Source organism: Carlito syrichta, unplaced genomic scaffold (genome assembly GCF_000164805.1).
Source record: "Carlito syrichta isolate Samal-C Ts95f unplaced genomic scaffold, Tarsius_syrichta-2.0.1 Scaffold315953, whole genome shotgun sequence".
In the NCBI taxonomy this organism is placed as follows: Eukaryota; Metazoa; Chordata; class Mammalia; order Primates; family Tarsiidae; genus Carlito; species Carlito syrichta.
The window spans coordinates 312265-324643 of record NW_007260049.1 but is presented as its reverse complement, the minus strand read 5'-3'; the positions used below and the strand labels follow the sequence as shown (position 1 = coordinate 324643).

Genomic DNA, 12379 nt, shown 5'->3' with positions numbered 1-12379 from the left:
CAAAAAAAAAAAAAAACCCCAAAAAAAAAATTAGCTGGATGTGATGGCGTACACATGTAGTTCCAGTTACTTTGAAGGCTGAGGTGGACAGATCACTTGAAGCCAGCAGGTCGAGGCTGAGTTAGCTGTGAGCGTGCCACTACGAATTACAGAATGTGACTCCCACTCAAAAAACAACAGCAACAACAACAACAAACAGATATAAAAACCGAACAGAAACACACAACCACCCCCAATGGCTCCTCCCTGCTGGTAACTGCTATTTACTCAGAGCTCACTATACGTACAACTTGCATGATCTTAGTTCATTCTCTCAATAGCCCAACAGGATATAGCCCCACCTTCTCAGCCTGGCACTCGAGGCCCTGCACAGCTGAGTCCTTGCTTTCCTTCTCTCTCCCATTCCTTAGACTGTTTACTTCTAGCGATCTGGTACATGGTACCTGGTGGAGGCAGAGGTCTACACCTAAAATCTCATGTGCTTTCTAGGCTCCATGTGGAATACACTTACCCCCCTAGATTTACCTGTTTGTGTATCCCTAGTGCTTTAATATCCACTGCAAATCCCTCCATTCCCATGAGGCCTTTCCTGATCCTGACCCCAGTGATCTCCTTCCATTCCATACTCAAGTGGCACATTGGATGTCCCTCCCTATACCTGGTACAGTCCATCTGCCTTATTTGGTCACCTGCTCCATATCTGCTTATCCAACTAGAACTGCGTTGTCCAGCACAGTAGCTACTAGTCTCGTACTAGACAGTACTTGTCTCTTGGTCAAAGGTTTGCAGAATTAAATTAAATAAATAGAGGAAATAGGAACACCCCTGGTACACAGCAACATGGAAGGGATAGAGGATACATCAGCCCAGCAGCCAAATGGACAAGCGTGAACTGCAGTTGAGACACTTGACTGAGAATTCCTCCCAGGTATTCTGAGTTCACCAGAACTCGTCTGAGTTTAGACCGGGCTGGGAAAGTAGACCACGGCAGACAGAGAGACACTAGTGAAATTCCACCAGCCTGCCTGGCAAGGCTCCCGAGAATGCTGGGAAGGGCTCAGGCCTGTCCTTAGAGGACTCAGCATAGCCCTGGGCTCCAGCTGGCTTGGTCTGGAAGAAGGTACGGTGACCATCTGATGCCCCAAGAAAGAACTGGCAACTCTCCCCACCCACCCCAGTTAGCAGAAAGACTGGCCTTTTTTTGAGGTCACTTGCTGGTGAAGTTCTGTCAGAACTCAGAATGAGTTGGTTTCAGAAAGCACTGGCCTACCCTGAGCAAAGGGGTCACCAAGGACTTTGAGGGCTGCCTCTGCAAAGCTGATGATTCATACAGCTTGATCCAGAGTACAAAGACCTGTGACACAAAATGCCCCATTCATCCGGTCAACATCTTTGGAAGATGACCAGGATAGGCAGCAACCAGCATCTCCATCTTAGAGACGAGTAAACTGAGCCCATGTATAGATGAAAGCTGGACCATGCTCCCTCAGTTTTTTATTTTATTTTAATTTAAGTTATTTTATTGAGTCAAGGTCTCACTCTATCACCCAGGCTCAGTGGCATGATCACAGCTCACTACAGCCTCTACCTCCCAGGCTCAGGTGATCCTTTGGCCTCAGCCTCCCAAGTAGCTGGGACTACAAGTATATGTCACGACACTCAGTAGAAACAAGGTCTTGCTAAGTTGTCAAGGTTGGTCTCAAACTCCTGAGCTTAAGCAATTCTCCTGCCTGGGCTTCCCAAGGTGTTGAGATTATAGGCATGAGCCTCCATGCCCGGCTCCTTCAGCACTTTAATGACAGAACCACAGCTTGACCTTGACTTGGGGCTGGAAGGTCTGCAGAGGATCCTTTTAGACCCCAGATTCTCAAATGAATGTCCGATGTCCCTGGGATCCATACAGACACGTCTGAGTGTCTGGGAGAAGGCACGTGATTCCATGAGATAATCACAGCCTATCTTCCTGGAGTGCTCATCTTGGATCAAAACCATCATTTTTACATAAAAGAGCAAAATGTGCAGCCATCTTAAAATAAACCTCAAGATGTCAAAGAAACTTCATTTTTCCTTCTCCGACTCCAGGGATTCTGAGACTAAAGGGATTCATTCATTTCCCAGATGAGAGGAGAAGCAGTGGCTGCAGAGTTGGGACTAAAAATCAGATCTCTTTCTTCTTTTCTAAGTAACTTATTTAGTGATTGCTGTGTGCCAAGCAATGCCATGAACATTTTACAAGGGCTAGCTCATTTTTTCCTATCAACCTATGGAACATGTGTTATTATCATAATTTTCATTTTACAGGCAAAGAAAATGATGCACAGAGGTATTAACATATCTTTCCCCAAATCACAGCACTGGCCAGTTGCAGAACCAAGATTTGGACACAGGCAGTTTGCTCCAGGGTCTGTGCCAGTTCCCACCTCACTCGAGTGCCCCTGAGAAAGCTCAGAAGGCAGAAGTAAGACTGAACTACAGGCAGATGGCATTTGGCTCAGCATGTAGGATTGCAATACGACCGCTAGAAGTGTGTACACACTCAAGGAACTGCCTGGTAAGGGTGGTGAACTGCCCGTTCCTGGAGGTGTGCAAATAGAGGGAAGGCCACCTTTAAGGGTCTTCCTAGATATCTTCAAGTATGAAGGCTTAGGTTCCATGAACTTTAAGGCCTCCAGGGCCTGTGAGTTAATAAATAGCTTGCTTGGAGGGCATAAAAAAATCAGAAGGGCACCCTTGACAGTAGGAGAAAGGTGATACAAAGAGAGGGACCCCCAAAAAGGGAATTTATAAAAAATTGCGTATTTATTCTTACATGTTTAAACTTCCGTTAACTTCAAAGTTTGATTTGATGCAATACACCTATTGAGGGGCTTTTACCACTGCTAAAACAGTTTTTGAACTTGTCAATTTTGATGCCTTTTAGTGTTTCTGCTGTTTTTTGTTTCATCTCTTCCACATCGACAAAATGTTTCCCTCTGAGGACTTTTTTCATCCGGGAAAACAAAAAAAAAGTTCACTGGAGATAAGACCAGGTGAATAAGGAGGGTGGGGCATGGGGGTCATGACATTTTTTGTCAAAAACTGCTGAACACTCATGCAATGTGGGCAGGTGTGCTGTCATGGTGTAAGAACCAGTCACCTGCTTGCTGCAACTTGGGACGTTTCTTTGGCAAATTATGATGCAACCTTCTCAAAACTTCTAGATAAAACTTTGGTTGACCATTTGATCCAGAGGAACAAATTCTAAGTGTTCTATAAGGGGCCCACCCTCCAAAAATAATTCTGGGTTTTTTTTTGGGAATTCCCCCTTGTAAGAAGACCTTGGACAGAGACCAAGGGGCCGGTCCTGTCAGGACTGGCAACAGCTGTCTCGAGGCAGCAGAGCCAGGGAGAAGGTGGTCAAGGAAGAACTCTTGCCCCCCTTCAGATTTGCTTGAGAATTAAACTAACCACTTGTGAATAAATATAATCTCATTTTAAAAAATTCAAATTATACTAAAGCCTACTGAGAACAATGTAAGAATATCCCTTCTCCCCATTTATTCCCAATACCATCCCCGTCCGTAGAAGTGTCCATCATAGCCAATGGGTATGTTTTTAATGCATGAAATAAATGACAGAAATGTACTGGGGTTTGTTTTGCTTTATTTTATGGCACTTTATTTTTTCTTTAAATGAGTTCATACTAACAGTCCTGCAACCTGCCTTTTTTCATTCAATATTTTGTAGAGATCATTCCAAATCAGTACATAGAGAACAGCCCCCCTTATTCCTTTTAGTGGCTTCATGGGAGGCCCTAGTGTAGATGGGTATTTAGGTTATTTCCATTTCTCCATGTTACAAAAACACTGTGGCAGTGGACTTGGCAGTGGAGGGAGGGAGCATTCTGTAGGCTGGTTATAGAGGTATAGAATTGCTGGGTTGAAAGATAGGTACTTTTGAATTAAAATCGAGACAGCCCTGCCAAAGGGATACAAAAGCTAGCATGCCCTTTAACAGCGTGTGACAAACCTGTGTACTCACACCTTAACCATGACAGTATTGCCCATCAGATGAGAAAATGATCCAGTTTGCTCTTGAACAAAACACTCAATCAATGCCTTAGGTGTCATGAGCTGTGACCTGGAGCTGGTGGCTCTGAAACCCCCATTCTGGCTAGAGGTGCCATGGACATCAAGAAGCTCACTTTGTACATTTGATGGGGTCAATTCTAACCACTTCTTTGTGATCTAGATGATACGGACAACTGGGAATGCTTGAAAATACAACAGAAATGAGTTCTGAGAATTATTGTGTCTAACTCCAGAGTCCTAAACCCTAGCTGATATTAACATTCCCCCACCTCATATGCCTATGCACCCCTGGGATGAGGGCTCATCCCCTTTCAGGCACATGTTCCATCCTTGGGTGGCTCTGCTGTTTAGAAAGGTCTTTCTGGCTGGTCAATTTCTGTGATACAAAATAATATAGACTATTTTTATTCTTTTATTTTTGAGTCAGACTCTCATTCTGTCACCCAGGCTGGAGTACAGTGACACACTCATGCCAATGCAGCCTCTACCTGCTGAGCTCAAGCCATACTACAGGCACATACCACCACGCCTGGCTTATTTTTTTAATTTTTTGTAGAGATGAGGTCTTGCCAAGTTGCCCAGGCTGGTCTCAAACACCTGGTTCAGGCAATCCTCTTTCCTCTACCTCCCAAAGTGCTGGGATTACAGGCGTGAGCCACCATGCCCAGCCCCATAATGATTTTTAAATATATCTGCAAAGTTATTTGCTACTCCTCCCTTCAAAAAGGTGGCACCTGAGTCCTGCCCCTTGAGTGTGGGTTGTGCTTAGTGACTCACTTTTAACAGACAGAATATGGTACAAGTGACTCTATGTAACTTCCAAGGTTGGGTCCTTAAAGGTATTTGAGGCTTCCTTCTTTCTCTGCCTTGGCTCATTCCACTCTGGGAGAAGTTAGCTGCCATATCGTGAGGATACTCAAGCAGCCCTACAGAGGGTGCACATGGTAGGGTGCTGAGACCTCCTGCCAACACAATGAGAGCGCCATCTTGGAAGCAGTTCCTCCACTCATATCACTCGTCCTTGGAGAAGTTAGCTGGCCAAGTTGTGCCTGCATTTCTGGTCCTCAGAAACTGTGAGCTAATACATACTTATTGTAGCACTAAGCCAGGACTTTCAGGCTAAGTCCCTAAAGTTGGGGACCATTTGTTACACAGCTATAGATAACTGATACACTCACAGACAATGTTGAGTTTAAAAAGCCAGACATAAATTATTGAATCTGAAAAAACAAGAAAACACAATTCACTCCTTTAGCTTCTCTTTAAAATATTAAGCACATCTTCACTGTCAAATATTGGAATCTAGCCAATAACTACCCCTTGACCCAGACATTGTACATATCTTCATTTGGGGGTCATGTCTTCAAGCCTTTTCTGTCCTAGGGGGCAGGACTCCTCTGAGAGTCCTGAGGGGTCTGGGGAAGGGCAGCTCTGTTAGGAGTTAGGAGGGTGAGTCAAGAGGGGTAGATAATTCCCATTTGAACATTACCTACTTGAAACAGGCCGGGGCCTGCAAGTTCTGTCAGGGCTAACAGGGTCTCTCCTGTTCATCCATAAATGCAGCCAGGATACCTTAGCTGCAACCCAGCTCTGCCACAAATCTGACCCGTAGCATCAGGCAAATCCATCCCTTCCCTGAGTCTCAGTTTCCCCACCTGTGAAAGAAGGGCTGGACTGGATGTCTTCTCTGTGCACTTTGACTCCAGACCAGCCCCCCTTCTGCCCCTTCGCAGCCTCAGGGCAACTTCAGGCAGCAAAAGAACATTGCCTGGAGATAAGGAGAGACTGGTTGTGTAAACAAACAGCCTCAGAGTTCTGGTTCCCAAATTGCATCCTGAACCAGTCTGCAAGACTCTGTGTCACCCTAAGAACTCCTTGAGTCCCTTTCTTTGGCCGTATAAGGAGAAAGAAGGACAGAGACTCACTGACACAGGTTACAAGCCTAGGACTGAGGAAAAAGTTCTGGCCTCCAAGGGCCTCAGTGACGAACCAAGAATGAGGAATAAATCAAATGCCACTCAGCACCTCCTTTGTGTCACATTCTCTCGCCTCCCCCCAGTCCAGGGCTGGGGCACCGGAGAGGAAGTAGCTTGCTGTGCCCAGGCCTCTTGGGACACACAGGAGGGGCGAGGTGGCCTTCCCCAGAGCCTGGGTCAGTGGAGACCCCTCCCTGAGACCTGCCTCCAGCTCCTCCCCAACCAGGCCCAAATCCAGTTAGGAAGCAGCACCTGCCCAAAGATTCCTCATCCTGGTGATCACAGCCCCTGCTGGCTTCCTGGGCCCTGATGCCCTCTCCCCACTCCAAATCCTCTCCTATCAGCAGGAATCATCTTTCCAGACAGCCACAGCCCATGCTCCCTAAACCTACCCCTTCAAAGCTCTCCAGCTCCCAACACCCTCTCTGGTTCTCCTCTGGGGGAACCATGAGTATTGTTTGGATGGGCTCCACAGCTTTCCTCATTCCTTCTCTTTGTTCGTGTGATTTCCCCATACCTGAGATGCCACAGCCTCCATTTTACCTTCTGAGATACTTTCCACTCCATGGGTTTATCTCAAGTGCCACTTCCTCCAAGAAGCTCTCCCTCTCCCTGCTTTTTTTTTTTTTTTTTTTTTGAGTTGGAGTCTCATCTGTCACCCAGACTGGAGTGCAGTGGCTGCTCCCGGCCACTGCAGCCTCAACTTGCTGGGCTCTGGCAATGCTTCTGCCTCAGGCTTCCAAGTAGCTGGAACCACAGGCACGCTACCATGCCCGGCTAATTTTTTGATTTATTGTAGAGATGAGGTCTCGCCAAGTTGCCCAGGTGAATCTCGAACCCACGGGCTCAGGCAATCCACTCACCTCAGCCTCCCAAAGCGTGGGATTGCAGGCTGAGCCACCAAGCCCGGCCCCTGTTCTTGACTGGTACTGCTCCTACCAGTGGATCTCACAGTCCACTGCTGTGGCTTGCTAGAGCACTCGGTATGATGGCCATTTCTGTACCCATCTTTCCTCTCATTCCCAGCATGGAATGTCTGGAGGGCAGAGCTGGGGCCTCATTCCTAACAGAGCCCCCCACAGCCCTGGCAAGCAGCCAGAACTCACTAAATGTCGAGATGAACTAGAGAAGAGGCTCACGGGATGGGAGCTGGTGATGACCAGTGCTCAGGTCCCATACCAGGAGAAGAGGACAGATAAGAAAAGCCAAGCTAGGCCCACACAAAACTACAACTGTTTCAAGAACCCAGACAAGCATAATATACGGATTCTGGAGTCACACTGTCCTGGGTTCAAATCTTACCCCTGTCACTTCCTTTGTGACCTTGGGCAGGTTATACAGCTGGCTTGGCACTCACTTTCCTCACCTTTAATATGGGGGTGAGTTGTGTACTTACAGAGTCTTCATGAGCATTAAATGAGACAATGGATACAAAGTACCCAGTATGGTTCCTGGCTCATGTACCTGCTCAGTAAATCAATCCTTAGAAGAATGTGTGAACACCCTGGATCACCTTCCAGGTAATTCTAAAATTCAGAGACTGTTATCTCTTTAGAAGTTGAAATTCATATAATCCCCCATTTTGTAAGTAGGAAACAGGCTCAGAAACGTGAATGCTCTTGCACCAGGGTGTCCAGCCAGGGTGCGGATGATGTTAGCACTGGCTCTGTTTTGGACTCTGGGGAGATGGCAACAAGAGGCAAGGGGCAGCTCTCTGCCAGCTGCCACCCCAATGACCTGAGGCCAGTGGTCCTGGTGCTCTTTGGCAAACATGTTGCTTGGGAGTTAGGTTTCAACTGACTCTGAGTAGACCCTGACTTCCTGCCTGGCCAGGCCTGGACACATGAGTAGCCAGTCCCAGGGGCTGGCCCAGGGCTGCTGCCAAGTCTGCTGCACGCTTTTGTTCCATCTGCTCTGCCCCTTCTGCCTCCAATGGAGCAGAGTCAGCATGGCCAAAGGAGGGGCAGAGAGGAGAGGGGTGAGAGGGGCTGGGAATGAGGGATGCAACAGCAAGGTCACCGGCATACGAGAGATGCAAGGAGTGCAATGCAGCAAATGCACATGACAGGCCACTGCTGGCTCACGTGGCAACTTTACATGTAAACAAAGCTCTGTAGCGAGGCACACAATTTGGAGGGTGAGTTGTGGGATGAATTTTGCTCTCTTCACCTCATTATACAGTGAACAATATGCACAACCATCTAGGGCAATTTTGCTTATCAATCACCCCTGCAGGGCTAGCTCCTTAGCTGGGCACTGGGATATGAAGGAGAGTCAGACAGAGTACCAGCTACTGAGAAATTCACAGGGAAGCTGAGATTTTAGGGAACACAGAGCAACCTAACTCTGGACAGAGGCACAGAGAAGCTATGGCAGGCTGGTGGGAGAAGGCAGTGGTAACCTGGCTGTCAAAAAAAAAAAAAAGGACTGATTTGTGGCTTGCCAATTTGCCAATTTGCCAATTTCCCTAGTGTAAATACTCCCACCTTCCATGAGCTATTTCAAGGTACCAATGTGCCATTGCTGGAGTTGGGAAGAGCTACGGCAAGCTGGTTCAAGCCGGCTCTAGAACACTACAGGAAAAAGGAGAAGCCTTGGCTGAACCCAGAAGGCTGAGAAGAGGTTAGGGGCAGGGGAGGACAATTCCAGGAAGAAGGCAAGGCCTGGAGGCACGTAAGTGGTGGGGAGCAAGTTGTGAATAGTTTTGAAAGGGTTATGATTGGGCAGGGACCAGTCGAAGACTTCTGGAGGCTGGTCATGTTTCAATTCTTGACCTGGATAGGGGCCACCTGCCTGTTATGATTTAAGCTATTCATTTACATTTTATGCACTTTTCTGTATGTTTGCCATATTACACAATTAAAAAAGCTAAAAATCACTGGTAATCACTCAGGTATAGACACTGTTTACAATTTTGTACTATTTCTTTCCAGTCTTTTTCCTATGCATCCATGTATACAGTCATCCAGCAAAAATTTTCATGCAGGGGAAAAAGTATCAGCTGAATTCCCCATCCATAAAGAAGAAAGCAATTCAATATCAAAAGCAACATGCAGCAGTAGAAGGAGTATGCTTTTTGGAGTTAGGGAGACGTGGATTCAAATCCTGCTTCTTAAGTGCTAATCCTGTGACCCTGAAAAAGCTACTTGTTTTTAGTCTGTGGGAGCCGTTTTCTCTTCTTCAAAACAAGACTCATGATACCCACATCCTGCAGGGTTGTTGTGAAGATCAGAGATGATGGATGTGAAGAGCGTAACACAAAGCCTAGCCCACAGTAGAACTTGAACACGTGTAACACCTGAAATACTGCTATTGACATCCTCTGAGAAAGTCAGAACAGAGAGAGTTGGCTTGCAGATAAATAACTGAACCACAGAAGTTGCAGAGAAACAATAGTAACTCCAGTAGGATAAAGACAAACTAGACTTCTCCCGGAGAGTAACCTGAATGGATACTGAAAAGTCTGCCATTGAATGAAGAAATTGGGGATATTTCGCCTGAGGAAGAAGAGTCCAATGATTTATGAAATCTGGGCACCAGGTATCAAGGGAGCAGCAGAGAAAAGACTAAGCCCAGTAAGCAGGACTTGTAGGGAGCGAATTTCTACTGCCTACAACATTCTCGCTGCCTAATAATGGAGGGGATGATATGGGTAACGAGTGAGCCCCCCATTGTGAGAAGGACACAAGCGGAAGCTGGGAGAGCACATGTTGGGAGTGACAAAGAAGGTGAGCATGGTGGGCAGTATGGACTGGACAACCTTCGAGTTCCCTCACTGCTGGACTCTGAGCTTCTACAGTCAGCACCATCTGCCCTGCCCAGCAGCACATGAGAAAGTGGAGAATGGTGAACACCACCAGTAATGGACCAAGAAGACCCTCGTGCATCTCACCTGGTTATCGATTTTCAGCTCCACCAGAGAAGTGTTGTGTGGGAGGGCTTCCACCAGGCGTAGGACGCCAGCTCCAGAAATGAAGTTGGATTCCACATTCAGTGTCTTCAGCACCTTATTCACCTTGAGCATCTCAGCGAGGGCCTTGAACCACAGGAGAAAGGTTGGGGTACCTGTGAGTCACCCTGAGCAAGGCAGGAGGTCAGGAGGCCCTCCTGCATAGATCCTAAGACACCCAGAGGAACAGGAAGACGATCTCCACAACTTCCTTCCCCAAGCACAACTCTGGCTTTTTCTTCCCTCCAACCCGCATGGCTTCTAACCGCCTCCAGAGAATTCAACGCAGCTTAGTCTGCACCTGAGGCTTCTATGACCTGATTCTACTCCCCGTCCAGTGTCACTCTCATTGCTCCCTCTCAGTGGGGCCACTGTAGCTTCCTGGGGCCACTGTAGCTTCCTGTGCATACTGAGTGCCTTCTCACTGCTTTACTTTTACCCATTCCCTCCCTGTCCCTGGGAATGCACTTCTGCTTCCTTTGTCCAAACCCTGCCCATCCTTCAAGGCCATTCTCAATGCCCATTTCTCCAAGAGCCTTTGCTGACATCCCCAACTGGCTGTGGCCTGCTCTCTTGAACTCTCACGTCATTCACACATACCTACTTCATGGACTTTGTCTCCCTGCTCAGCTGTTTTATAATTGTTGTTGTCTCTGCCACTAGACTATATGCTCTTGGTGAGTTAAAAATGTACCCTCTTCATCCCATGTTGCCACAGTGCCCTGCACATAGTAGGTCCTCAGGCAATGTTCATTGAGTGACCAGTGGAACTGCAACCTCCCCTATGTACTTTCCACTTGTCTCTTCTATTTCCCTGTTGAAAGTCCATGGAGACACAGGTTTCTTCATCTGAGCACTGGAGAGCAGAAGAGGGAAGCCTGGGAAACCACCCACTGGGCAAGTGACCAGGGCAAGCTAGAGGAGAAGAGCTTAGGTGGCCCCCAGCACGTTTCAGAGGAATTCAGCCAGGGAGTGTCGATGACAATCAGAGCCTCTGAAGGAAATGAGGTAATTAGCAGTTGGTGGAAATGATGTGTCATGGAGGAAAGTCGACACCAGCAGCTGATAGGCCCAAGACATACTGATCAGTGGGGCCTGTTGTCTGAAATGACACCGTGAGACAGGAATGCCTGCCCTGTTGCCCCTGCCTTGCTGAGACCTACTGAGAGGCTCAGTTCCCAGGATGCCCTCGGTTTTGAAGTCATCACCCCCTCCTCAGCTCCCCTCACTTCAGTGTGCCCTGGAACATGTCAGCTTTCTCTAGGATCATGTCTGCCTCTGAGTGGGCTGGTCCTCCTGAGGGGAAAGATGTAGTCAATGTCTTGTCTGTGCCCTCCATAGGTTCCCCTGCTCCCAGAAATGCCTGGTCTAATAATTAAAAGTAACCCAAATAACAACCAACAGACAATTCACCAGGCCGATTCCACTAGACAGGCTGGTGGCTCAGCAGGTCCTAAAGGCCCTATCATGGCCCTCCTCTTGGGCTGGATCACAGTAGAGGAACCAGGGCCCAGTAGAAGAGCAGGGACCGGCAGTAGGGGCGCTCACAGAGCCCTGGCAGCCTGGTTGACCAACTGGCTCAGAAGCATTTCAGTATTTGACAAGGGTATGCTGCTATGCACAGACTGATGTCAGCTGTTGGCCTGGCAGAGTCCATGCCCAAAAATCATCCATGGACTAGAGCTGAGTGCCAACATGGACATGCCTGGTTTCTTATCCATGACATAGTGGTGTACAGGGCATGTAGCTTAGCCAGTCGGGTTGCCATGGGCAAACTCAGGATCTACCCGAGATCTTCTGAGGTCAGAGATCATTGATCCAGAGGTTCCCCGCTGGCAGCAGTGGAAGTCTCTGAGTTATTTCTATCATCTCAAAGAAGTGAAATTTGAAGAACATTTTCCTACTTATGTTACAAATCAGAAAAGAATTGGTTGCTATAAAATGACTAATCGCCAGCCCTGGTAAGCTAATTCCTGCATTTTTTTTTTTTACCTGTTATTAGTAGTGTACTAGTCACATTGTACTGTTATTCTGTAGTTGCCTACTTAGACAAATGGACTAGTATATTCATAAAAGTGGGAGCTGAGACTGTTTTGTCACAGTTGTATTCCCAGGGCCTAATTCAGTGCTGGGCACAGAGACTCTTAATAAACATGTGTTGAATGTTTAAAAAGAAAAAGGAGTGATGACTACTTTATAAGTAAAATTTAATTTGATAGAGAATATTTTTTGAGACGTGGGTAATAAAAGAAAATTGGTCATCGGGATCCAATGATGAAGACATTGATTTTAGAGATGGAGAATCACAGGGAGGGACAGACCCTCATTCTAATAAGATGTGCTGAGTGAAGAGAGAGCCAGCTTTGAGGGCCATGTGACTGCAT

At 47.2% G+C, this 12379-nt stretch overlaps 1 protein-coding gene across 1 annotated transcript in view; it reads right to left on the bottom strand.

The window, feature by feature from the left end:
• TMOD1 (tropomodulin 1) overlaps nucleotides 1-12379 on the bottom strand; it is a 58445-nt gene that overhangs the window by 5283 nt on the left and 40783 nt on the right. The window contains exon 7 of the mRNA XM_008073582.2: nucleotides 9939-10082. Coding sequence (XP_008071773.1) covers nucleotides 9939-10082 — 144 coding nt within the window. The remainder of the gene's footprint in view (nucleotides 1-9938; nucleotides 10083-12379) is intronic.